Source organism: Corvus kubaryi, unplaced genomic scaffold (assembly GCF_017639235.1).
Source record: "Corvus kubaryi isolate FWS band 111438036 unplaced genomic scaffold, C.kubaryi_AGA036_p1.0 37394, whole genome shotgun sequence".
NCBI lineage: Eukaryota > Metazoa > Chordata > Aves > Passeriformes > Corvidae > Corvus > Corvus kubaryi.
Genome location: NW_024581133.1, coordinates 2,868,348 through 2,895,403, shown reverse-complemented (window position 1 = coordinate 2,895,403; position 27,056 = coordinate 2,868,348). Strand labels below are relative to the sequence as shown.

The following is a 27,056-nucleotide window of genomic DNA, read 5'->3' as shown; positions in this document are numbered from 1 at the left end:
AAAAATAGAGAAAAGCAATGTACCAAACCCATCATACAGGTACTTACTAACAGAATCATACATTGAGAAAAACTGCAACTACATACTTATGGGGATGTATTATGGATTTTAAATTTACTTGGTATTAAGAAGTGTTAACTGTTTTGCCATGAACAATCACAGTAAGAAAAGGATGAGTTAGAACAAAGCAATTACCCAACTATTTTTTTCCAAGTAACATTTATTAATAACATTCTTAAGGTGATAACTTAAGAGTCACAAGGAAGGGGGCTGTTGTCAGTAAACATACAATGAAAAGGTAGTAAGATTTTTCTATTAAAGTATGACTAACAAGGCTTTTAACAGTGTTTAGCTCAACCAAATTTAATATTAAAAACATTCAAAATTCCTAGAAGTGTTGCAATCAGTTCTATTGAACTTACAAAACCTCATTTCAGTAGTCAATATTAACCTACTATTTATATAAAATTTTAAACTCCATTTGTAATTTTTGTAAACAAAGCACCTAAGCATTTGAAAGAAAAAAAAAGTTAGTTTACATCCCACTAAACTGCAGCACGTGTGTGTGAAACCTCAGGCATGATCAGGCATGGAGCATTATTAGGCACAGAACAAGACAGAGCTTCCACAGCCAGCTGCTGAATACACTTATGTTGCCAAAGGTCTTTTTTATTTATACTAATTCCATTATCACTTACAGCTGAAAATTTAATAAATCCTCCATGTGGAAGATTTCAAAGAGACAAAGAAGTCATCTTACATAGGTTTGTGAAGCTTCTGAGGGCTTTCAATTAATTGTACATGACTTTGAAAGAGTTATGACTTCTTTATCTGCTTCAGGAATTTTCAGAAACTTCTTCAAAACCACTGAACTTTGGCAGATACTGGGCTTGTCTAAGAGCACGACAACACATCAGAAGACACATTTTCAGTCTGCTATTAAAACATTGAGGTATGCTGTAACTTATTATGAAATGCCAGTTAAATAAAAAACTGCAGATGACTGAAGATGACTACTGCATTCTGAGGCTGTCAGTTCAAGCTCGAGTCGAGGGGGGGAACTACTAACATAAAAAACTGCTTGTAATTTCTGTTTTCTTAGGGAAGCTGCAAACAAGGTGAGGTATCTTACCCGTAACCACACTCAATCTGTGTGAATGGCTACAACTGAGAGATATCCAGGCTGTCGGTTTGTCTGCTCCTGACTCTTGCAAACAAAAGTTTCAACTTGATATAAATTACGTAAATTTGCAGTAAGCCTTTGTTAACTGCCAATACAGATTTTCAATTGTCTTAATTAACATACTTCCAAAGCAAATCTGGCTAAACTAGATTTAATCAGGGTAAATTTTCCTGAGCCGACTTGCCCCAAACTGACTAGAAATGTCTAGAGGTGACCTTCAAACAAAGGAGGCACTTGCAGGAGGCACTGCAGGAAAGCCTCCACTGCCACTGCCCAGCATGTGCTTACTCAGTTGTCTTCTCCAGGGTTCTTGAACTGTACTTGCTTTAGGAATGACATTCATTTAAAGAATAGGAAAAATGTTTTAACGACTACCTGCCATTAGCACTAATTGAACTCAGTGGTCTCCCCTTGTAGCCTTCTCCAGTCTTCTTTGGTGTGAAGTGTTAGCATTACAGCTATACAAATTTTCTATGCCTAATCCCCCTCAATTTGCAGTTTCCTGAAAAAAGAACAAGTGTCAAACGAACTCTTCTAAATGCAAACTAATGATTTAAACTATTTATCCTTTTCCAAGTCTTTAAAAGCAAAAACAAATTAAGATTAAACAAGTTAAACACATGCATTGGCCTTAAGTAACACAGGTACTACTAGCACTATTCAAACCTGTTTTGTCTATCAGTTGCAAAGAATTTTCACAAATAGTTCAAAAAAACGTATGGTGCAGATGCAAAAGGTAAAAAAAAAAAAATCTGTCCTGTCTTCCCCCATCCCTCTGAACTGATCCAGAGCCAATGAAGACCACAAATACACACCTAGTCTCAACAGATGGGAGAACCAGGCCAGTGTTAACATTTTATCCCATCCCTTAAAATAGCATTTACTGAGCAGAAAACCTCTTGCCTTTTGCACCATCTTGTTTGTCAAATATTCCAGGAGCTGCATAGAAGTTTTCAGGACCATGTGTAAGTACCTTCCTTTTTTTATTGTTTTTAAATGTTTGGAAATGTATATAATCCAAGGCTTAACACTCTTCAGAATTAAGGCATAAGCCAGTGATACAATGAGGGGCTGGGGAGGAAGAGTTCACAACCCCACACTCATTTTGCCCTGTTATTTATTTTATGGCTAACAATGTACACAGACTTACACACTGTTTATTGAATCACTTGTAGTAATGGAACTATAGTTTCATTCTTCAGTTGCTATAGTTACATTACTATCCAACTTTGCATTCAAAATCTGCAAACAAATCCTACGAAGGATACTGTGTTTTTTTTTTCCAAGGAAACTTCACTAGTCTTAATCAAAACTTTAAAAAAACATTTCACTCAAGCTGATATGGGCAAGCAACTTTTATAAAAATATACTGTATAGAAACACGGTTGGAAAATTGCATAGAAAATATCCTTTTATTTAAATCGAAATAAGGCACGGTGTTACTAGCTATGGTTTGGCTGTAAAAATGCAACTCTATTTTGATTACTTCCATGTTATTAACAGTATTTTCCATAAAAATATAGGTGCAGGAATAAAAAACCCTTTTACACAGAGTGGAAAACACTCTATTGTAAAATTTCACCAAATTTACTGTAATTCAGCTGGCAAAAATTCAAATGCTATTTTAAATCAGGATCCCAAATATTACTGTCCTCCAGGCTGTTCAGTGGCTGATGCTGTGCTTTCTTCATTTCCTGTGTAATCCAGGTGTTCCATCATCTAAAAGTAAAAAGGAAAAAAAGTGAAAAGAGATGGCTCTTTATAAAGAAATACTCCTTCCCCCCATTGATCTAAAGTATTTGTTAGCTAAGAGAAATATAATTAAACACGTGTTAGAGTGCATTTTAGCAGCATACATTTAGGAAGTCCTCTATAGATCAGAAAAGTATTTAAGCCAAATAATCAAAGCTAATGCTTTCCACTACAGAACGATTCTCCAACCAAGGACCCGAGTCCTCTACAAGGAAATAAACCTATGAGTCAGAAGTATCTCAATTATTAAATACAAGGAACAAAAAACAATTGGGGTTAAGCAAATTTTTCAAAGATATGGCTTGCAAAACTGGAAGTAGACTCTAGGATCTTACCTGACATTTACAGGTAGCAAGCAATAGCTCGAACAGAAAAGACTAACTTTCCTCTTTTCATGGCTGTAAATGCTACCTATGTTACAGTTAGTCAAAACTAACTGTATTGGTCACATTTCTTTGTAGATTTTCCTTTTATTTTAGAAAGGATAAAGGAAACGGAACTGTAAAGTCCTGCATCAGGAGAGAATCCAAACCTGATTATTATAGACTGATTATACTTTGCATTAATGTAACTGATTAGATTGCCTGAGTAACTCAAATCTGTAGTTGTCCTGAGTAAAAAGCAGCCTGTTTCACTATCCACTGCTGCATTGCTGGAGGCAATGAGGGCTCTGGTTTTCCCCTTGAGACAAGGCATTGAATGAATTACAAAGGTAATACACGCGTTTGTTAGTGTAACAAACTGAGACCATCAGTTTAAGGGTTTCAGAACTGAGCATAATTAACAAGAGGCCAAGAACTGGACAGTTTAGGTAGCTGAGAGCCAGAGACAAAAGACACAGAAGTAGTACAACTAATGCTGAAAAAACAGAATGTGCCAAGGAGCTCATATACCCAGAGTGGCAGAATTATTAGGGCAAGGGATAATGCTTTAAGCATCTAAAGGTAGAAAACCCTACTTATGTTCTTCCATAGTGGCATATCCTGCCATTCTTTCTGTGCAACAGCTGCTCACTGTGTGGGTTCTGATCTATGCTGGGCAGATTTCCACACAATTATTTTCTTGTCTTACTAGCACCTGCTGGAGAATCCTTGCCAGGACAAAGCCAGGCCCTGAGACTGCTGTGTTGTACACACTTTAGTGTGGTATCATTTTATGTACAGGGCAAAGAGACGAGTTCCATTAACTTTTCTCTTCTCTAGTTATGACCCAGCTCTGTGCCATTCCTTCTTTTATGCCAACAGAATTGTTTCATTGCAAAGTACACAAACATACCTTATCAAAAGCACTTTTGCTTAAACAAGCTGTTTCACAGTCCAGCTACACCAATGTGCTGTGCAGTAAACCAAGATGACAGTTCCAAAAAACAAGTCAGTGGGATTTGGGTAAGGTTTACAAAAGCCCAGTGGCCACAGCATCAATCTAAGACCAGAAAAGGTCTTTCACATCCCTCCCTTCATGTGCCAGAATCACAACAGTCAGAACTAAGGCAGGCACCAGTCTTGCCAATAGACCTTAGACCTGAGTTAGAGCAACAACACACTCAGTCCAGCAGTGAACACCCAGCTCTTGAGCTAATGACAATCTTGCATTTATTTCAGTATATCCAGAATTTTCCTCTACACTGTGACCAAAAATCCACATCAAAAGTCACCCAAAGCAAAACACTCCCTACAATTACAGAACTCAAACCATCCTTTTGAATGAGGATTAAAGTATTTGTTTCCAGGATAAAAGAAGAACAACCTCCCCCCACAGTACCATATTACATCAAGTCATGCCATGTATCTTCCTTCAACCTAGGGAGGATCATGTAATAGCTAGCATAGAGAAAGTAATTTTGCTAAGCATTTTTGTACAATGTTTTCCTATTAAATTCACAAGGTGCTTCTAGAAATAAAAGTATTTGCAATAATTCAGTGTATTCCAAAGTCAAAGATTCTTCTATTAGTCCTACAACACTAAGCAGCAAAAAATGTACTTTTTTTGTACAAATGCTGGAGCTAGCACCTGTATTTAAATTTTAAAGTCTCTGCTTAATAATCAGATCTTAAAGTTAACTTTAAAACCAAATGCCTAGTAAAGCACTAAGGATGCTTCAGGGGGGTGTTTAAATAAATGTTTCAAGGCTAAAAATGTCACATCACCCCATTCCTAATCTTTCCTCCACACAGAAGGACAGCCCACAACGTAAAGCTGGGGACAACAGGTGCCTCTCTAAAAGTACGAGATGGCATTTAAGCAGCTTCCTCCACACGTGTATTTCCACTGTGGATTCTCTCAGGACAAACCCTTCCTCAAAGTCTCAGCAGAAGCTGCAGGAACCTTTATGGCAACCAGGTGCAAGATGAAGGCACCTTGCTACAATCCTGGACAAAGTTGTTGTTTTAAACCAAGAAAGAGGCAAAGCAATCTGACTGTACATTGTGGAGAGCTCACAAATATTTTTGAAGTGGAAGAGATTTAGAAGCTTTGCTCTCACATCTGAATTTCTGACAGTTTTTAAGGGGGAGGTGTAGACGTTTCTGTTTAACCTATCTACTAACATGGTGAACTATTATAAACTAAAAGCACCAAACTTACCCCAAAAAAACCACTTCCACAGACCCAAACTAGAAATGGCAGTACAAATCTCTCTGTAAGAGTACACAGGTACCTATGCACACAGTTGCCTGCAAGATTCATGGCAATAATGCTGCATTCACAGAATTCTTAACAACTCACAGTTATGATGAATTTGCAAGTATCTAAAAATGTGATTATAAAACTTATGGTACTAAATAGCAGGTGCATGCTGTGTAACATGGCAGTGACAAATCTGTTGATTTATTACTTCAAAGAAGGTAAGAAGTGCTAAACACTTGGAACTGACAAACTCTAACAGGTTGCAAGACTACTCTATGTAGAAGACTTCAAAGTTGCATTAGGCCACTAGATTGTCCATGATGTTGCTAAAATTATTTCATAGATTGCACTGATACAAAAAACAGTGTTCTAAAATTAAATCAATAACTGGAAAATAAGTATGAAATTAGTTTATCGTGAAGGCATACATGAGGAGTATAAGCAATCTAGAAAACCTAGATAAACCTTTATTATACACTTCACAGGAACAATACTGCCAGTTAGGTGGCAGGAAAGTAAGTATGTTATTCTTCCAAGAAATCTCTGCACTTCAGTGAATAGTTAAAATGTTTTTCTGTGCAGCAACTCATTGCAGCTCAAGACTACACCATAAAAAAGCCACACAGAGCATAACTAGAATTTAAGACTGCATCATTATGCAGAAACAGAAATGACCTCAGCTATGAATTATGGGACCTCAGAGCTATCTTGGGGAGTCAAGTATTTGTCATGCGTATAAAGTAGAAACTAAAAAACTGATTTTAACAAACCTATCCAAGAACTCGAGTGCACACAGCAGGACAGAAGAATTCTATGTTATAAAAATAGTCTGGCCATCTGCTTTTAATTTGCACTCATACCTTCCCACTTCCTAATACCATCTTTGGTTTATATCTAATTTCTTTATTACTAAGGCTTTTTAATGAGACTTAAATTGTTAAAGTACTCTTTTTTAGAAGAAAGGAGCTAATGAGAAAAGTACTTCTTTTTATTTGAGAATTTAAGACACAGGCAGAGTTCACCATCTCAAATTGTCTTCATGGCAGACACCCTATGCTTTATAAAGAGATGTACAACTCCAGCAACTATAATTCAAGATTATATTTAAATGCTCAAATTCCACAAGCAGCTGAAATTTGAAAGCCTGCACTGCTCTCTCCAAGTTGTGTGGACAGTGAAGATAAATACCAACAGTGTTAGCAGTCATGAGCTACTGCCAAGAAAGGTCAAACCTCGCTGCAGTCCAGACGTGGTGCAGCAGCAAGGCCACAAGAGCCGGTCCCAATCCCTGCTCCCCAGCACAGTGCAAGCAGTGCAGACAGGATGGGGTGAAGGACACTGCGGAGCAGGAGGGTGACAGAAGGGATGTAGACATGATTACTAAAGGCAAATTTGTAATGCTCAGTGTTGTAACAAAAGACAACAAAATTGTTGTTTAGGTCTAAGCAGGTTTTCACATCAGTGCAGCGACACAAAAAATCAGGTGAAGGGCTGCAATATAGGTAACAGAAGAGGAACTAACACTAACTGCAAATATTTGAAGACACTCCTAGGGATTTGGGAAGTTAGAGAGTAGAGAAGCATACAAAGCCTGCCTTCAGGCTTAGGAATCATGGCTTCATTGCTACTTATGTTTTCCTTAACTCCTTTAAAAAAATAAAAAACGCAAAAGACCTAAGTGTGAATACAGATTTGTATCTTGTCTTCAGTTCTACCCTCTTCTATTGAGTTATTAATACAAAAATTAAGAAGTAGATGCAAAAAAGACTGAAAAGAAGAAGCAGAGGGGGAAAAAGAAGAAAAAAGAACTGTAAGATGATTAATAAAGTTGCAGTAAAAGAAGGCCATAATCACACCTTGTAGCAAAGGCGTCCTGGAGGAGTCCAACACCTAAATAGAATTCATTCCATTATTAAAATCATATACAACAAAACCAACAAAAAATCAGAAAAACCCAAAATTCCAAAAATGTAACTAATGGACTATTCTTAGAAGTTTAGTCACCTGATGCACTGTATATGCTCTTCTACCCCTATTCTTAGGACACTTTGCTCTAACAGCTCTGCAAGGGTTTTTTGTTCCCATGAGGGCAAAGGAAACCTCTACACAAGTCTGGCCACCCTTGTCAATGGAGCAGCTCTGCCCAAGTCTGAATCACTGATGTTGAAAAAAATTGTCTTCTGACACCTTTCTGTATCTTTCCTCCTCAGAATGAGCACTGAAAACTGGAGATTTCAGCCCTGGGGCTGTGTGGGTTGGGGCTATTCGGGGTTTTGTTTGTTTACTTGGATTTTTTTGCATGTTTGTAAGTTCAGTAAGGACAGTTCAAAATACAGTTTTAGATAAGGAGGACAATATCCGAGAAAGATCAACCCTGCAGCATTTTGAGAGTGCAACTTGAATAACTCTCTGAGAATAAAAAATTAATATAAAAATATTCTTCAGAAAGTTATAGAAAAATAGGAGTTAACAAAGTTACACAGAGGTCAACTACAGGCTCAACTACAGAGAAGTCTAACTCAGGGGTGGTGGAGTGGGGGTTGAAATCAGCATTTTATATTGTGCTAGAAATGAAGTCACCTGACTCAAAACAAGTTCAAAACTACTCTGCAGTTCAGAGTCGTTTTAATCCTTCAAGAAACCAGTTGAAAGGACATGAAATAACTACTATGGCAACATAATTCTTTCAAGTATGAGTTTTGCTACAAGAAGTGCAAGAAATTTTTTGTCGCTAAGGAGACCTGCCAAATTTATTCAGGCCAATCTTACTCAGAACTCAAGTGAGGAAAATAAATTGCTAAGTGTTTTCCTCCCAACAAACCCAGAGCTACTGGGCTTCATAAATGTGACCTTGTTTATTTTAGAAGAGCTAAAAGTCACTAATTTATATATAAATGCACAGTAAGCCAAATTCATTCTGACCTACAGAGTAACATTTCTGTTCACTGCACCCATGAAAGGAGTTGATTTTGTAAACAGAAAGACAGGGTATTTAGTTAAAGCTGAAAATCTCCAGAGTAATTTCACACCTAAACCAAACTCCAGCTGAAGCAGGTGTAGAGTATTAGATCAACAACCAGTAGCATTTTGCTAGTAATACTATAGGAGCCAGTACCTGTAGCTTTACCTTTACAAGAATTACCCTCGACTTCCACTGACCCACTTAAACCTTCCAATCCAGAAGCTAAACAAGCAGGAGCTGCCTCTATTCACCATCAACTTGATACCCACTCTCCCCCAGAAGAGACTATCTCATCTCTGAGTTCAACATGCCCTAGGTACAGGTGATGGTGCCTCAATTCAAACAATAGTGGACTTAGGTCTCAAGCAAAGCACAGAGTAATCTTGAGACTGGTCTGTATTATGATAAATGCCAGCTCTCAAGGGCTACTGGCACACTCAGTTACAACAGCAAGTCCCATCAGGGAAAATGTGCACGTATCAACTGGTGGGATTTTAAGAACTGCAGTTCCTGGGTAGTGTTAGACGTAACCAAAGGGGAAATAGATTATCCAAGGCAGTGTGCCCACAGTGTGTGCTGCGATAGGAAACAATTCTATAACCCAGCTATTTTGTTCCTGAATGCTCCATACAACCTGATGATGTAGGCCATCAGTGATGCATGGAAAGTTTCTGAAGTTCTAGTTGATCACCAGTTTTTTTGAGCTGTCTCTAATACAGAACTGGTACAGTTTGGAGTCTGCATGCTTAGTTCAGTGACTCATGTTATACCACATCAAGATGATAGACGAGGAATGTTACAGCACAAGAAAACATTTCAAAGTGGATAGAACAAATTTCTTTTCCTCCCTGAGTACTGAACCAGCTATTTCATCTCCCTTGAGCTTTGTTCTGCCATATCAACTACAAGACTAAGATTTTCTAAGGGTAAAGACTATTTTTCCTTATTAGCTCCAGAAGATTACAGGAAAACTAGCAAAAACTGGATTGCAGGTGATATATCACCAAGTTCTCAGAGAAGCATATACTCAAAAGAACTAACAACAAAATACCCAAGGCATCCAGCCTACCTGGTAACTGCTTCCTTTCCAAAACTTCTTCATCTCTTTGCGCCTCCAGGCAACGAGGGAGCTCGTGATGAGTGTACATGGTACAAGGTAGAGAAGGGCAGGCTGCCCCATCTTCATCAATGCCAGGACAACAAAAGTCAGCACCATACCAACAGCATAAGCTATAAAAAGACATTCATACATACACAATTAAGAACAGGAGGATTTTTAGATTAAGTCAATCATTTAGTAAGACAGAATTTCTTTTTAAGCAATATTTTCTTTGTTAATATAACTGAAGGAGAGACACAACAGGTTGCTCTGTATTTGCAAGATTTCTCAAAGCAATTGACTACCACAGAGAATAGTCACCTTACATATAAGCAGGTACACTAAAAAGAGTTTATAAAGCGTTTCTTGACAACACTGAACCTTACCTGAAGAAAACCATCTAGTTTTGCCATTTTAAAAAAGCTACCATGAAGATCAACAATGCTGAAATATCACATGATTTACCTATTGTGCAGGAAATGTAGTATACAGAAGATGATCTTGTTTGAACATCAAATCTTCGACAATAGGCAACCAGAAGCCCTTGAAGGAAAAAAAAATTTAAAAAGGAAAAGGATTAATGAAATGTTTAGTCATGATTTTTTCTCTCCCCAATTTTCCAAATGAAAACAGCATAAAAGAATTTATAGTAAGACTTCCCATTATTGTTTTATCTTCTTCCAATTATTTTTTCTGTAAAGGCAAGAATCAGTCTAAGAAATCCTATCATAAGTCTAGAAAATCAAAACCGTAACAGAAATATGAACCAAGCAAGCTTGGAATTAAAGGCTGGGGGTTTTAAGCAACCTAATTACATTGTGCTATTTTCAGCTTTCTAATAGAGAAATGTAACCTATTTTTAATACTTTTCTTCAACAGGATTCTAATGCTCACTCTTAACATTCAGCAATTCTGCCTGCACATGCTCAGTTAAAGTAATGTGCTCAAGACTCCAAATAGGGCCAAATTCAGCTCTTCTGAGAAAGATGGAAAAACTTGGCAATATTTTACATTACCTCACCTCTAATTACATAGTCTAGAATATGAAAATCCTAAGAAGTCACAAAATATTTGCTTTCTATGGGATTTTGATGAAATTTAGTTAATTCTGACAACTGGATTTGCCTCTGGGACTTGCATTTACTCAATCCAGTACAACAGAAAATAGAAAACCTTTCACTATTTAAGTATTCTGTAACATACTGAGCTTTCTTCTTCTACTCTGGCTTTTGTTGTATTCTGCATTGACTGATTAAGGCAAACTGCTGCATTCAGTTTAGTAATTACTCTGTGAATAAACTCTGCTGCAAGTCAGCTGAGAATAAAACCCAAAATATTTATTCATAAGTTACAGTTACCAAAAATATTTGCTCACCTGGGACAATAATGTCTCCAAAACCCAACAATGAAAAGGGCAAGTCACAGAGTGTCGATGCAGAGTGTTCCAGTCTAGGCACTCTAATAACCACGGGTAACTGTAAAACATTATTTCAGAAGCCACATAAATCTCATCTAAAGCATTCCAGTGTTCTGGATTTTTTTGGTTGCTTAAATTAATAAACAGTTTAAATATAATTAATTTATTGTTAATGCAGAACTTCAAAATAGGTAGAACCTGAAGTAAAAACCAGAAACCAACATAGAAAGTAGATAAAGCTTAAGGCAACTGGTAAGCTGGAATTTCAGATTTACAAATAATATGCACACATGAAAAAAAAAGTTAAAACAATATTTAACCATATAACGGGAGTAACAAATCTGGATTATTAACCTAACTATAGAATACTGATCAACGATATCCAGGCCCTAAAGAGAAATTTGGACAGTGAAGTTTTCCCCAAAAGAATAGTCTTTTCAGAGGAAATAATTTAAAAATCCAGTATCTGAAATACAATCCTTACTTTCTCATGGGGAGCTGAGCGTTCAGTAGGGACTTCCACCAAGTTTCCATCACTCTAGGATCAAACCCAAGTCAACAGGCATTTAATACTTATAAGAAAATAGCAGAAGCTGGCTATATTTTGTGAGAAAGTTATGCTGAAAAGCACACTATGAATTAGCTACACAGAGTCAGTACTTTAATGCTGCATGTTACAGTGACTGCTCATACCTTTTCACTGTTTCCAAAGGGACCAGCTGCAACTTCAACCATTATACTTGCCCCATTCTGAAATTGAAGTTATTTTTCAAAAGTTAGTGGTTTAATGCACCAAAACTTTCATACTACATGTACAAAAACTGCTTGTACATCCACTTACAATTCAGGATTGGAAAAATCCTGAATATCAAAGGGAATGCCCCAGTATTGTACAGTATTATACAGTATTGTTCTGCAATAAAAACATGTAGTCCAGCCTAAAATAATGTTAAAAAAACCCCCAAACAACAAGTCCACTAGATGTAGCTGGAATTTTAGATAAAAACATGTCAGCTTTTTCTGCCATGAGCTTTCTGCTTCAAAATAAAAGCAGGTTAACACTTGCACACAGTTCGTACCACACTGCAAGTGAACACTGCAGAAAGTACCACAGCACATTCCAAAAAATGGGTGTTCAAAGTAAAAGAAGGAAAAAAATGGAGGGCAGTAATTTCTCCTGATCACACTATCCCTCACACTAACTGGGGATGGTTTACTTTTGACCATGTGATTGCCATAAAAATTTAGGCCACTGTTGGCTTATATGGGGAAAAATGGAAATCAGCTTTTCCACCTTGAGACCATTGCAAACACTGACCTGTTAAACAAAAATACAGACCCAATGACCAGACATTTTTGTTCTTACAATAAATTCACAGACATACCTTTGTGATAAATGGTGTTATGAAGACAAAAAACACATCATATAGAAGGAGGAGGCCTAGAAGTATTACACAGGACTGGCAAAAAAAAAAAGAGAAGAAAATATTACTGTGGGTTTTCAAGTATCACACAGCTAGATTCTGGCACCATTACTGTACCATGTTTTTTAATCTGGCATAACATTTAGAACAGGATTAGTTTATTTTAATAATTATTAAAAATTGTAAAATTTATGGTTTTTAATATATATTTCTTGCATGTTGAAAACCTACTTCCTGACAGTAAACTTACAGATTCAAGGCAGTAGAATACTATCTCATGGTAAGCAACTTACAGTACCTTAAAGTTGGGCATTTTCAGTGTTTTAATGAAGTTTAGGCAGAAAGCAACTCCCAAAGTATCTTGCAAAATCCACGCCCACCTAAAAAAAAAAAACCCAAACCATTTTTACAGGTTGTTCCAACTACTGCTGAAATCTAGATTTTGCTGGAAATAGCAAGGACAATTTCTCAGCAAGCAAGAAATTAGTTTCTCAGATTTACTGTTACCAAAACCACAGAAGTCCTAGTTTCAAGATGGGCAATTTACACCAGCCTCTGATCATAAATAGGTAACTGTCTGTGCTATCCCAGCTGTAATGGCTGGGATAGAGTTAATTTTCTTCACAACAGCTGGTAAGGGCTATGTTTTGGATTTGTGCTGGAAACAGCCTTGATAACACAGGGATGTTGTAGTTACTGCTGAGCAGAGCTATTCCCTATGCTATTCTGTACCTCTTTTCTTCTGTGGCAATCGTTAGTAATCAAGCTAGTTCTTCCTCACCTTCATAGTTTTTTGTAACTTTAAATTACCACACAGTTCATTTGCATAGCTTTGTTCTCTATTACTCCCATGCTTGTTAAGCTTCAAAATACTTTCATGATCTTTTTGAAATTGGCACTGGAGTTTAGAAGGATGCTGCGCTCCAGGATTAGTTGTATGCTGGGAAGTTCATTAACACCAATTATTCACCTTACTCGTAAGTGAGAATGCATCACTTACCTATCTTCATTTCGAAATACTGCCCAGACAACAGCTGCTGCTATGCAGAATACAGCAAGAAAAATAAGCCTCACTTCAATGGTTTTGTTGCAACATGTAACCCTAAAAGAAATGAATTAAATTAAAAGAGAAAGCCTGCAACAGCCAAGACACATGCCTGTGCTATCATGGGTTCTTAAGATGACAAGGTGTTCTCAATCCAGGAGTTTCTTCTTCTTGCAACTGCAGCACCAATCCCTTTCTGGGCTGCACTAAAAACAAGCCAAGAGGGGCTTGGATAGCCTGTCCTCATTCTAGCAAACATATCCAGGGAAGGCAGCAAGCAGATGAGCTTGTTTAATCCATTTCTGTCATGTAACAATTATACCAACTGAGCTATGTCAGTGAGGCACAGACATCTCATAATTGCACAAAATGGTACTGCTGAGAAAAAGCAATTTTAAGAAACATAATACAAGATTAAAAATTAAGTAACTATGTATTGCAAAATTGTGAGCCAATATCCATTTCTACCACTTACTCAGTTTTCTGTGACAGTTCTTGAACTGATAACTGACAGAAGTAATGCTTCTCCTGTAGCTTACACAAAACCTCTTTTCTACCTGATTACTACCTTTGATGGGCTACTAAATCACCTGACAGGAATATCCTGCACTAAGTAACATGCAAACCACATGACTGACATACTTCCAAGTTCATAAGCATTGTTCTTTTTGGGGAAAAAGAACTACTGGTTGCATTAAATATTCAGTGAAAAAGTGAAAATGCAGGGGAGGAAAACAGGGACACTCCCATACTCCCTAATAGGTGCAGGATATTTAACTCAGAGTGGTAAGAAGCACCCATCTGTGCACTGGTAACTCACCACCCACGTGAGGACTGTAACCACGACCTCCTAACACAGATGACATGAGCAATGTGTTGTCTACACTGAAAGTTAAAACTTGGCAGGTATAGTACAGGTCAAAAAGAAGGAAAAACCCCTCTACTGCCTATAGCACAGTACTTGCTCCAAATAGGATCAAATGTGCAGGATCCTCCCCTTACAGAGTTCCTTGATGAACAAAATAAGCACATATGACAGACAACCAGGATTCTGTAAAACCAAGCTCAGCCAGCCAAGCAGAGCCTTTCAAATTTGATTACAGAATGCTTTCAAAAAAAGGCAATGCAGCAAATCTCCTGCAACTATTGTAACTGTTGATCATGCTACAGATACCTTTAATATTTAATAAAGCAGCTTGTAATTTTCTTTTGTAACTATCCCACACACTAAAACCATACAGGAAACAATTTGTCAGACTGTTCCCATATTTTCATGCTGCCTTGAGTAACAACCAGAAAATACCCAGAGGAAAGTTTCTATTTTTAGTAAGTGAAAGGTGCACAATACCTGCACTGCCCAATTGGGATTTCTCCTATTAATGCTGCAAGACAGTTGTACAGACTCATCGCAGATGCCAGGCAGAAGACTGATATTATAACATATACTAAATAAAACCAATGAAGATGGGAATCAGCAACAAAAAAATAGCAAACAGGAAACAAACACAATAACATACATTTGGTATTTTGGGTTCAGGAGGTGTCTGGATCTGGCACTGGGTGATGTGGTTTAAAGGTTGCAGTGACAGTACTGAGTGGACAGTTGGACTGGATGATCTTGAATGTCCCTTTCAACCTTGAGGATTCTATGATTCCATGATATAAACTGTTAACAGTTACAGCAGTGCTCAACAGCCACTGGAGACCACAGTCTGTTAATTATAGAAAATGCTGATTTCTGAGTGTTTCTGCCATGAGGAAGTTCTCATCAAGCAAAAACTTGACTCAGAGGTATCAGAATTGCTTTCTAGCCAGATCCTCACTACCAAAAAACTAAAACCAAACACCAAACCCCAACTAGCAAAAAATGTTCTCATCAAGCGAACTCTAAACACTACCAGGTTGTCACTGCCATCCTCCCAAGAACGTTGACATAAATAATATATTTTTTTTGCTCATCATTAGTCACCTCTCTTCCACATGACTTCATTCAGAGGAAGCACTGCCAAGGCAGTCGTTGTAAGATAGCTGAAGAAACCTCTCCTTTAAGTAGCAACTGCATTCTTTCAACCCTCAAATCATGCATGGAGAGAACAATTTAAAAAGTTACATTCATTTTAGTTTAGAAATCTAGCTTTTTAGACTTAAACACTTAATAAGATCATGCAGAAAAATAAGTCAAATGAGATTATTCATTGTTTCTTACCTAACCATTTGTAGAAGAAATAAAGTAAGACCAGCATGACACAACAGATGACAACAAACAAGATAACTGTTACAGGGGTGAAAGTAACATTTTCTTCCTTCTTCCGTCGGGTTTCTCTCTCCCCGGGACTCGCTACTGCTTTGAGATTCTCACTGTTTTAAGAAACAACAAACACATTTACCTCAGATGACAGATTATGAAAATGTTTTACTAGGACCAGAATTGTTGGTTATGGAACATTTAGACAAGGTTTCAGTTTAGTCCTTCATACTACTGTTAGACTTAAAACCACAGAAAATGGTATGGTTATAGTTTGAGATTCTCTCCATCTTTTAATGAAGATATGCACCTCCAACCTAGCACTAATCACAAGGAAAAGATTCTTAATTGCACTCCTTTCCAATGGTGTGGTAATTGCCAACTTTAAGGGAGCACCACGAACCAAACCCCTGATCCATGTGAAAAAAAGTAGTACTATACTCTTAAACTACTTTTCAGGATGCACACACTGAGCTCTATTAGTGCATCACCTCTGACTACAAAATTTTTTGGGCTAAACGTAGACAATCTGATAAATATGTCTACAATAAATCAAAATTGTGGGTATTGCACACTTAAAACCTCAACTAGACATTAAGTGTCTGCAAAAGCCATGCATGTTAACAGAATGAAGCTAGCTAAGTACTAGTTCTTTCACCCTTACACCTCATAGAGTGCAAGAGAGGTGGTATAATTGGGGATTTTCACTGGGAATTGGATTTCTGTGCATACATACTCCATATTTATGCCTCACCATGCAAAATAAGGAGACTTAAATTGCTGTGGTCATTCTTTGAGCAGATAGCCCTTCTACTCCTTAGTACAGACCTAGTGCAAATTGTCCATCAGATAGTGTGTTCCTGAGGAATCCCAGGACCTACCTACAAAACTCTGAATTCAGCACTGAAACAGCCACCTTCAAAAGAGAATAACCCACAGGAGCAAGGCACCTTGTTAGATGAATCACCTTCTCAGAAAACAGGTTTTGAATAAGCAGCTTTTTTAAAAAAATAAGCTCACCCTAGACTTATGAAAGAGTGCTTTAACTAGTTTAATAAATTACATCTAGGTATTTTTAATATGGGAGACAGCACCACATTTTGTTATTTTAGCATTCAGTGCAGCCACACCCTGCAGCACTGCCGGGTGAAAAAGAAGCATAATCAGATCCAACCTTCAAAAAAAGAAACATACACACTTCCCCTCCTTCTACTTCTTTAATCTCTTTAAAATAGCTAGATTTGCATAACTGTGGGAAAAAGGAAGCTGCTGTTATCACATACAATCCTCTCCTTGTTGTTCTGGGGAGCAAAGCACCAGAACACCACTGAGACCCTGAAGGTACCAAGAAACACTGGCCCATTTAGCATACACAGACACCCAAGAAATACTGCAGAATAATGCCATGCTCTCAAAGGCAGCTACAGCCAGTTTTTGAGAATTATGATGCCAGTTACTGAGTGTTTGGTAATTTGTCAAAATGTTAACTCATGCCTCCTCCCAAGAGCTGCATTATCCCTCAGGGACTTTTACAATTTATGCTCAAGGTTCCTCAAAGACCTATGGTGATTTTTCAGAGGTTACAGTGCATTTCATGGAAAAGCAGCTAATTGCACTTAGATCTTCTAATTTTTTAACTACCAACCTAAAAGAAAATAATATCCCACTGATCATAGTGACAGTTTTCACAAGCTTTGCAGTCCATGTAATTTAAGCAGTTCCATTTAACAAACTTACAGTTCTGCTACTCCGCTCCAGTAGCCTCCCAGTGCCACTGTAAACACAGCAATCAGGAAGATGACAACCATACTGTAATCAAACTCTGGCAAAGGTGGTGAATACAGAGTCACATTAACTTCATTTCCAAGCACCTGAAATACAACATGCACGTTGGCTCACAAGGAGAACAAAGAAATTATGTTGCTTATTTTCCAACTAGATGTACATCATGATTTCCTACTCTTAGCCTATACAATGCTGAGAGGAAGTTTTCAACTTACTGCACAAGACATGTCATATGTTTGCCAAGAAGCAATGCTTTCCATGCTACCTTTCAGGATGGTCAGGTTTGGAAACAAACCTATTACTACTGCTGTGTAAATACAGAGATAGCACAAGAGAAAATGGTACTCCCTTGCATTCTTTCCACACTTCTGAGAAGTTGTGCCTCTAACCCAAATGCCTCCCCAGAATATACCAAGTGCTGTCAAAGACATCTGCTCTGCAGGAAAGCACATCTAACTCAATCAGCCTGAAATACAGAATCACAGTACCAGCAGAAGTCTACCTCTAGCTCTCAAACCCACAAAACTCCCAGTTCAGATACAGACATGAGGCTTCAGACAGAATGCAGTGACAGCTCAAGGTGGTAGAAAGTTATTTACCAACAGCTTCACAAAAACATGATTTGAGATGGATTCAAATGAAAACAATTTCACACTATTTAAAAAATTTAAGACCTAAGGAAAAAAAACAAGCAGCTGAAGTACACAGAAGAAAATGGGAGAGAACACTGAGATGTAACTGGTACTGAATTGCACAAAAATCTTGAAAGCAAAACCAAGGTGCTTCCATTTGACTGAAAGGAGAGATTTGAAAAACAAAAAAGGGATGATAATTTGACAGGAAATGCCAAGTAGTGGGGAAGACAAGTTTGCTGTTGCAGTCAAACTAAGTCCAGACATCTAAAATAATTGTGCAGTGAGAACAGACTTCAGAGATGCAGAAAAGAACCCCAGATTTGTTTACAGTCTGCATGTGAGATAAAAGCAGGAGAGAGAAGAACATGACAGACAGGTTTGGCTTCAGAAAGATCAAACTGGCAGTAGAAAGACTGAATGGGAAGCCCAGTAGTAGAGTGGAATACAGTGGCCACATATGAAGAAAGCTGACTCATTTCAGCATCTGAATTTCTAATTACAGATAATAACCTTCCTGCAGGCTAAAGAAGTCAGAATCATTCTTTTTGCCTGAAGTTATGGAAGTTCAAAAACAAGGAATAAAATTAAGTTCTAGTGAAACATTGCAGTTGTATGAAGTGGAACATAACATTAAAGGGAAAAAACCCTATTCAAATCACAGCATCCTCTATGTAAAAAAAAAAAACCCAAACCAAAAAAATGCCAAAAACCCCAAGAGGCTTATACATTTTTAATATTCAGTTCCAACAGATCTTAATCCAGTTTTTCCTTTAAGTTTCATAAATCTTACAAAGTATGATTCACGTTAGAATCTAAAGCAATTGTTTCCTTTTGTTCCTCTCTTCACTAAAAACTTTGTAAGTCTCAACTTCCACCACAGAGAGCACTAGAATGAAACAGCCTGCATCAGGTTAAAACTCTGCAAGAGAGCTGTCCACTGACTAGAAGGTTAGTAAGTCTCTGCTATTGCTATCAAGACTCTTAACAGACCTGGCTCTAAGGGTCAAGGCTCACAGAGATGAAGTCTTGACAAGAAAAAAGAATGCTTATGCAAACTAGTCCCTCAGACTTGTGTGGTCTCTCTCTTCTAAATAAAAGGAGAAACTGGAAGCTTTAAAGAGAGTTAAACCAGAAATGCAATTGTAGTAGGAAGTGTACAATGGCTGCTGGATTCTGTGCATAGAATATCATTCAAAATAACAGCTGCCAGCAACATGACAGGAGGCTTTGGCAAAAAACTACAGCAGAACTAGGAAAGATCCCTTGTAGTCTAGGCTGTGTCCCTCACTACTTTTATGAAGGCAGTCTCATTAAAAGACAAAAATGAATTATTTGATTCGGCAGCAGTGTGAGCCATCACCTGGCACACCAATCTAGAGCAGAGGTGCTTTGGTGAGTTACTACAGCTGTACAGAAGTGATTCTGCATGACACCACTCCTGGGCAATAAAGTGGTGCAGAGAAGATTCAGAACCATTTAGAGTCCTAACTTGCCCTAGTTCCCTTTCATGTTAGTAGGGCATCCTAAAACCACTCAGCTAAGCAAACAACACTTATCTGACTTGAAGAAACAAATCTGAAGACAGAGGACAACCTGAACCCAACCACAGTATTTACCAAGGCTGTGGCAGTCAGCACAAACCTTCAGTCATGTCAGTGCTCAGCAAGTACCTATCTTTAATCACAACAGTAAACAACCAGAGTCCTACAAATCTAGGCAGTTTCAGTTTGCATACTTACCTAAGACAACCTCCCATGGCAGCTCTGAAGATTAAGAGCAGAAATGGTGAAGCGAGCTTGCAAATTCAACTCAAGAAGCTAGCCTCTGCTATCCACAGAAAAACATGTGCAATTCAACTCCTGCTTAGCAAAACTATTCAACACTAAATTAAAACCCCAAAACAATATAATAACAACAGAAAAAGCCACACTGAAGAAAAGATACTGTTTTCCTTAAAACCTGTGCAATATTCTGTTATCCTAATGTTACATGCCAAGGAAAAGAAACTCCAAATCCTCCCAAAACAAACTGCCCTGCTTATAAAGTGTAGGAGATACCACAACTGCCACATTTTAGTAACATGCATTTGGCATCTCTCCACGAACTCACCAGCAGAAACTCAAACCACACTGCCTAACCACTCTGTAGCTGATGCTGTCACACTGTATAGAGGGAGCTCATCATCTGCCAAAGGCAAAAAAACTCTCAGTTTTTCCTCAAGATCCAACCTGCTCAGGTGCTGCTTGCCTGAAAGCTCTGGTGCCAGTAGCTACAAGCTCAGCTGTTGTAGCTTCTGCACTAAAGGAACAATCCTCTCAGGCTACAGCTCTTCAGGAATGTCAGGCACCTGCAACTGTACCCAAGTCTACTGGAAGACAGCTTATCTTGTTCAGCAGAAAGACTTCTAAGGCTCCCCATCTCCAGTTAGGTATTGTTTCCCATTCTGTGTTCTAATCAATCAATTGTTCTCTCTTGTTCACCTGATTAGGAAGACCAGTACTTCCACAACTAAATGTCCATCCTCTCCTAGAACTGAAAGCAGTATCTAAGCACATTCAAATCAGGCAGACATCCAGACCTGACCTGAAATTAATTTATTTGTTCAAATATTTAAGTTTATACAACCATAACATGCTGAAGTTCTGTTACTTACCAGCTGCATATCTACTATGTCATTATATCTTATAAGAGCAACTGGAAGAGTCACATCTTCAAAATCAGTCTTGTTATCTGAAATAGCAGACTAAAAGAGAAAGTGTAAGTGATAAGTATGTTGAGCCTATTTACAAAGTAGGTTAAATCCCTAAAAGCAGATTATCCTTTCAATTTCAGTGTATTTGTAGGAAGGTAAAAGCCAAAAAGCTCATTCATCACCCTTTGCAAAAGGTCAATAAAGATAGATGTACTTAAATCAAACCAAATGATACTACCAACACATCTGGATTCATACAGCTCTTGTGCTTTTATGTAATATTACAAGGAATAATCAAAACTGTTTTTAATTTCTACACTTCTAAAACAAGATTAACTTTCTGTGATAATCACACAAATTCATAAATTGTACATATTGGTACATACACGTTGCAGCTGCAATAGAGAACAAAAAAGCAATGCGATCTCACAATACCTTTTTTATTTCCAATTTTGGATTATATTTTCCTAGCTTATTTTCATCACAAATGTTTAAAACAGTATCAGCTAAATTTACATGGAGTTCAGAATGCACTAAAATTAGGGAAAGATAAAGACAAGTATTTGCATCAGAAACACGTTTGAAGATACAAGGGACATTTAAAAATCCAGCTCAGCTGTAGCTCCTCTTAGCAGATGTAACCCAGCACTGCACAGCCCCACCAGCACAGCTCTGTGAGGAGGACAAATGGCTCTGCTGGGACCCCACACATGGTCAGGGTCCTCTGCTTGTGGGGCTGCTCTCAGCTAACCCTGCACAGGACCAAATAGACAAGACTCTATTTCACTACACAAGAAAACTCTGTGTTGTAACTTACCAGCCTAGATTTACTGGCAATCAACAGCATTTTAGCACCCAAACTTTGTGCAATTCTTGCTTTTTCCAAGAAAGTGCAGTTTCCTCTCATCACTACAACTGCTTTGTCTTTCATTACGCCAGAAGGAACTTCAGATGAATTGCAGAGGACTGTAGAAGTCAGGTTTTCCAGAGTCCTGAAAGTCTGCAGAGCAAGAGGGAGAAAAGGAATTAAAGTGATTAAAGCAGAAAAATTGATATTACAAACAAATTAATCTAAATGACTCCATTACTATGCTCTTTAACTTGAGATTTGCCAGAAAGAGGTGTAACAGAAAAGAATGATTAATTCAGGAATATAAAATCACAGCAGCAGTTTCTGCAGCCTGCAATACTAAGGGACATTGAGAGCAGGATAGAGCAGAAGTAATCTGGATATTTCTAAGTGCAACTTCACAGCCGTTTGTATTATAATTTAATCATAAGAAACTGATTAGACAGGAAAATCACTGCTTGTAGTTCAGGGGAATCCAGTGTACACTCTGTGATATTTCCAGGCCTTACAAGCCGAAAGAGCACTGATGGATACGACATAATCAGAGGTCCAAAGTATTATGCTTGTTCAAAACCAGCTGTTCAGTCTAATAATGTTTTACTTAGATCATCATCTCCTTATTTCAAAGTTTAATTTCATATGGACAATTATCTTGAAATTATTGTCAGTTTTCTTTAGTTGCTCAAGGCATCCCAGTGGCCAAAGCGGCTCAGCAAAGATGGCTGGGGCAGACAAATGATTTTTACTGTGTTTGACATTGAGTTAGTCTGCAAATGAACAGAAGGAAAGACAGAGTGCCTTGATCAATCCCAAACACAAAGTATTTCCTGTTTCTAAAAATGCCTAAGGAACATTTATTTCTGCCTCACATCAACAGTCAGAAAATACAGCATGATGGTGCATTTCAGATAATCTCCTATTACACCACATGTTTTCAAGACAATTAAATGCTACATCAAACTGATGAATGAAAATTTTTTAAAAGTTTCAGAATTTTACCAGTTTTTGTAAACAAATAAACAGAACTTTAATTCCCAAATATAAAACTTAGACTTAAGGATAACATCTGAAGAAAAAAAATTTAACAGGATAAAATGAATACATAAGTACATTTACAACTGATTCTAAGCATACAGAGAGCATTCCTTTTGTAAACTCTAGAAGCCAACTCTCTAAAGGATAGAAATGTCCATTATAGATTTTTTTTTTTTGAGTGGTTTGGGGGGAAGGGGACAACATGACCCAAAATGGCAAATATTCAGTGTAGCACCTATTAAATCCAAAATGTTGAAGGCCAGTTATAGTTAACCCAAATTCATACTGCATTCTGGTTTTCTTGGAGAGTATGACTACAAGCTACTTACAGCATTGTCCAAGGTTTTTGGAAGAGATACCCAGTTAGAATTGTAAATGACGCAGTAATCCTTAGTTACTGGAGACACTCCACCTCCAGAGGCGTGCAGGATCCCCTCATCAGCAGCCACCTGCAACAGATCAGGGTGTTCTGAGTTAAACCAAGATCAGAATATCAGTTATATAGACATTCTTTTAAAAAGCTTAAGAGAAAGAACTGTTAAGAGAAAAGGAATTTACTCAATTATTTTACATAATGACTGATTCCATAAGAGATGGGGAGCTTGAAAGCAGATTGGAAAACTAGTAATAAGCTAATTACTATATAATGCTGCTTATCCTCTTTGCAAATACAGTGTATTTATGACATGTACAGTTCATGTCACCAAGCAGAATACCAGCACAAAACCTATGCAAAGGATTTCAGATTCTCTATCTTGTGCCTTCCAAAACGTGTAACATTTTACATGCAAAGCAATTAGAACAGTACCTGGAAAAGAGATTAAAATCTTTGCCTCCTTGCAGACTCTAGAATTTTCCCTACTAATAAAGTAGGGGATTATATGTATTATGTATGTACGTATCATGTGACAATTACCAAAATATTTTTGGTCAAGTAACTGTAAACACAAAGAGACCAACTAGTGTACTTTAAGAAGAATTTGTGTAGTTAAGAAAATACTGGTGTTTCTTAAGATTAGACTCCCTCACATAATATGATTCCTGTTATTTACAAATACAGCTGAATTCTAAAACTTCTCATGAAGTTAGGAATAATACTTCTCCCCAAGCATTAATAAAGATCAGGTATCTAAGTGGATAAATGAACAGACTAAAGATTAGATGCAGCTACAGCTATAAAGCAGTGAAAACAAACAAACATTATTTGCATCTCAAAGAAGTGTAACCATAAAAAACCTGGAAGATGATCTTTTTCAACTGTTTGTCTTGAAACTGACCTCAATAGCATGAAGCATCATCAGATTAAGAAAACATTAAATCCTGCTCTAAATTCCAGATTTGTATAAAAACCCACTAACATATTAAGCTAGAAGTAGGCATGGGTATGGGGGAGAAGCCCAAATAGTTGTCAGATACGCAACGAGCAGTGCTAGAGAGGCATTTCTCCTCAAGCTAGAAGATTTGTGTTCTACAGCAGGGGAGAACTGGAGAGAAAATAAAAGCATGTGACGATATTGTTTCAGAGGTTTATGTCTGCCTGGTTTGAATAGCAAAAAACCTTCTTCAGAGGAATCCATTATATTGGCCACAGCGCATGAACATCTGCTGGGAGAACTGTGTCAAAGGGCCTGAGCACATTAACTGTTTAACACAGAACAGTTCTTCAGCTGTCAGCTAAAATAAATTGTTCCATGATTTATGATCAGCACAAAAATGATCAAGCTTCCCTCTTAAGTGCACTCACCCAGAAGTACAAAGTAATGGTGAATTAAAAGCAGTAACTACCTCCAACAGGTGCAAACCCCAGAGGTTTACATCCATTAAAAGCTCTTTCTGCTTCATCAAGTAGAATAATAAGTGTTTTCTGGGTTCCAGGAAATCAAGTGTTAATGCTACACAAGCATGAATCTACCTAGAAGGAGTGATTACTTGCTTATTTGATATGCATGTTTTGTTTGGCAAGCTTCCCTTCTCTGGGGATTAACCAGGGAACACAATTCATCCTCATGAGGTGGAGGGAGGCAGGACCTGAGCATGACGTGTGCCCACACCTAGTCATTGCTAAGCTCTAAAGACAGCATTTAGAAGTTAAAAATTAAAAGAAACACTACATGATGCGCCTCACTTGGACCATCCCCACGGAAATCCTGTTGCATCCACCTAAAGTCCTGTTACTTTCTAATGGCTTCAGTATCCTTCTTTCACAACAGACAAGGGCTACCGGTTTGGGTAGGTGGCCTTGCAGTCAGCTGAACTGAACAAATCCTGCTCTCACTACACATACAAAGCTAGCATTTCTCACCAAGCACATTTTCCATCTTGTTACTTAAGAACAAGACTAAGTGTGTGGTCACAAAAACATCTCTTGAAAAGATTAACCTGCTTCCCTAGGCTGACTTGCTCTGGCATAAAAGCATTCCCACACGGAGAAAAGGCATAACAGCTGCCCTTACCTAAAGGGGCATCACCATCTCCTTTCTCTTCAGGTTCAGACAATTCCCAATGGCCCCTCACCTCCAAACAAATTCCTTCCTGTTTTTGACAGGTAGTTCTCTCATCATACTTCCTTCCCTTACAACCTTTAAATTTTTGTTGTATAATTCCTTATCCTTGATAGAGAAGAAGTCTCATTCTGTCTCTTAATCCTTAATTTTCCAAACGTGTCCTTGTCCCTGCAGGGATATAAGCTTGGCCTGACTGCTGAGCTTTGGAGTGTATCAGTAACCCCACCATGTAGAATACAGGAAATCAGATGAACCAGTAGACACAGAGACCAAACCAAGCCTATATTTACAACATCCATCACCATTAGTACCTAGATAAGACATACAGAAACTCAAAGGTACAGACTAGGGAGATGGTAGTCTGTACATAGCAAGTGACAACATAAAACCCACAGAAACATAAAAAGGCAGGGAAAAAAATAGCCATGAATAGAACAACCATCATTTTGTTGTTCTGCCAGTGGCCGTGTGACACACACAGATTGGCCCTTCTCCCTCTCTCCAGGCACTGTGACCCAGGGGAACAGGAGCCCATGCTCAGAGCAGCAGTGGTCCTTCCCCAGTCCCAACTCCCCAAGCTGTTAATGCCAAGACACTGCTCCTGAGGCAGAATGACCTGGGTCCAGTGCTCACCACTGCTACAACTGCATCTGTAGAGCAAAGAAGGAGGCAGGACACAGGGCCTGGAGTCCTATAGGAGGCCAGAAGCCTCTTCCCTTGTCAGCAGCGGCAAACCACTAGGTTAAGGAGCAAAGCCACTCTTCAGAAAAGCCCAGCACACCAGTGACAGCTATGTGGGATTCAGGAAAAGCAAGGGAGACAAGTTACTTCCCCCACAGGCATTCTCAAGGTACTAACAGACTGCGCTGTGCACCTGTTGCTGAGCAGATCCAATGGTGACTTCCTACATAGGAAAGAAGTATTCTGCATCCTGTCTTACCAAAACAAGATAAAAACTTCGTTAAAATTAGGTAAATAAAAAAACTCAACAGCAAAACAATTTCGTGGAACAGCATTTAATGCATATATGTCCTTTGTACTGCCTAAGCCGGTTACAGAGATTTCTGACTTCCCCATTTCACTACTCCATTTGGAGTAGTCTGGCCTGCCAGATTTCCATGGCAATGTACACCTGTGGAGAGGGAGAATATGTGCCATACCGAAACCAAAACGGCACTGAAGATGAACAAGACAAAAATCAGGACGCATACACACACTAGGAGCTTCCCCATTCCCCGCATCCAAATTTAAACACCTCTAGAAACACCAGGTTTATCCACGCCGGCACCCGTGAGATTTGTTATCTCAGCTCCCAAGGAGTGACCGGAGCTGGCCCGGCCTGAGCTCCCCGGGCTCGGTGGGGGGAACCGAGAGGCCTCGCCCGAGGCGCGCCCAGGAGGCCCAAATCCCCCGGGCCACACTGCAGCCCGAGCCGCCCCGGGGCGCCCGGAGGCAGGCGGAGCCCAGCGCAGCCCAGCCGCGGGAGACGGGAGCTGCGCGGGCCCTGCCCGCCGCGGCCGGGGAGCTCCCGGGAACGTGTCCGGGGGATGAGGCAGGCAGAGGGAGCCGCTCAGCCGGCAGCGGAAGGAAGCGACGGGCGGCCCCATCCGCCGGGGCGGCCCCGAGTGGCGCCGCTCGGCCCCGGCCGGCGCGGCAGCGCGGCCCCGCGTCCTTACCAGCGGGAGCAGCAGGGCCCACAGCGCGGCCCACAGCAGCCCGGCCGCCCCCATCGTCCTCCGCCGGCTGCTCGGGAAGGGGCCTCGCTGAGCTCGGGCTCCGCACGCCCCCGCGGAGCCTTTCACC

The 27,056-nt window shown here is 38.9% G+C and overlaps 1 protein-coding gene across 8 annotated transcripts in view; it reads right to left on the bottom strand.

The window, feature by feature from the left end:
• Window positions 1-200: 200 nt before the first annotated feature.
• Window positions 201-27,056, bottom strand: part of SPPL2A (signal peptide peptidase like 2A) — a 39,586-nt gene continuing 12,730 nt past the window's right edge. For 3 of the 8 annotated variants that reach the window (XM_042039761.1, XM_042039757.1, XM_042039758.1), the window contains 15 exons: window positions 23,079-23,198; window positions 21,682-21,864; window positions 20,826-20,915; window positions 17,490-17,623; window positions 15,714-15,865; window positions 14,856-14,952; window positions 13,463-13,564; window positions 12,761-12,842; window positions 12,424-12,498; window positions 11,732-11,788; window positions 11,523-11,576; window positions 10,997-11,096; window positions 10,087-10,164; window positions 9,592-9,752; window positions 201-2,902 (listed from right to left, as the gene is read on the bottom strand). In XM_042039761.1, the coding sequence (XP_041895695.1) occupies window positions 2,828-2,902; window positions 9,592-9,752; window positions 10,087-10,164; window positions 10,997-11,096; window positions 11,523-11,576; window positions 11,732-11,788; window positions 12,424-12,498; window positions 12,761-12,842; window positions 13,463-13,564; window positions 14,856-14,952; window positions 15,714-15,865; window positions 17,490-17,623; window positions 20,826-20,915; window positions 21,682-21,864; window positions 23,079-23,198 (1,560 nt within the window). In that variant the 3' untranslated portion in view covers window positions 201-2,827. Of the gene's footprint in view, window positions 2,903-7,416; window positions 7,451-9,591; window positions 9,753-10,086; window positions 10,165-10,996; window positions 11,097-11,522; window positions 11,577-11,731; window positions 11,789-12,423; window positions 12,499-12,760; window positions 12,843-13,462; window positions 13,565-14,855; window positions 14,953-15,713; window positions 15,866-17,489; window positions 17,624-20,825; window positions 20,916-21,681; window positions 21,865-23,078; window positions 23,199-26,929; window positions 27,051-27,056 lie in introns of those variants that run through there. The other 5 variants (XM_042039760.1, XM_042039764.1, XM_042039765.1 and 2 more) reach the window with 5 other exon arrangements.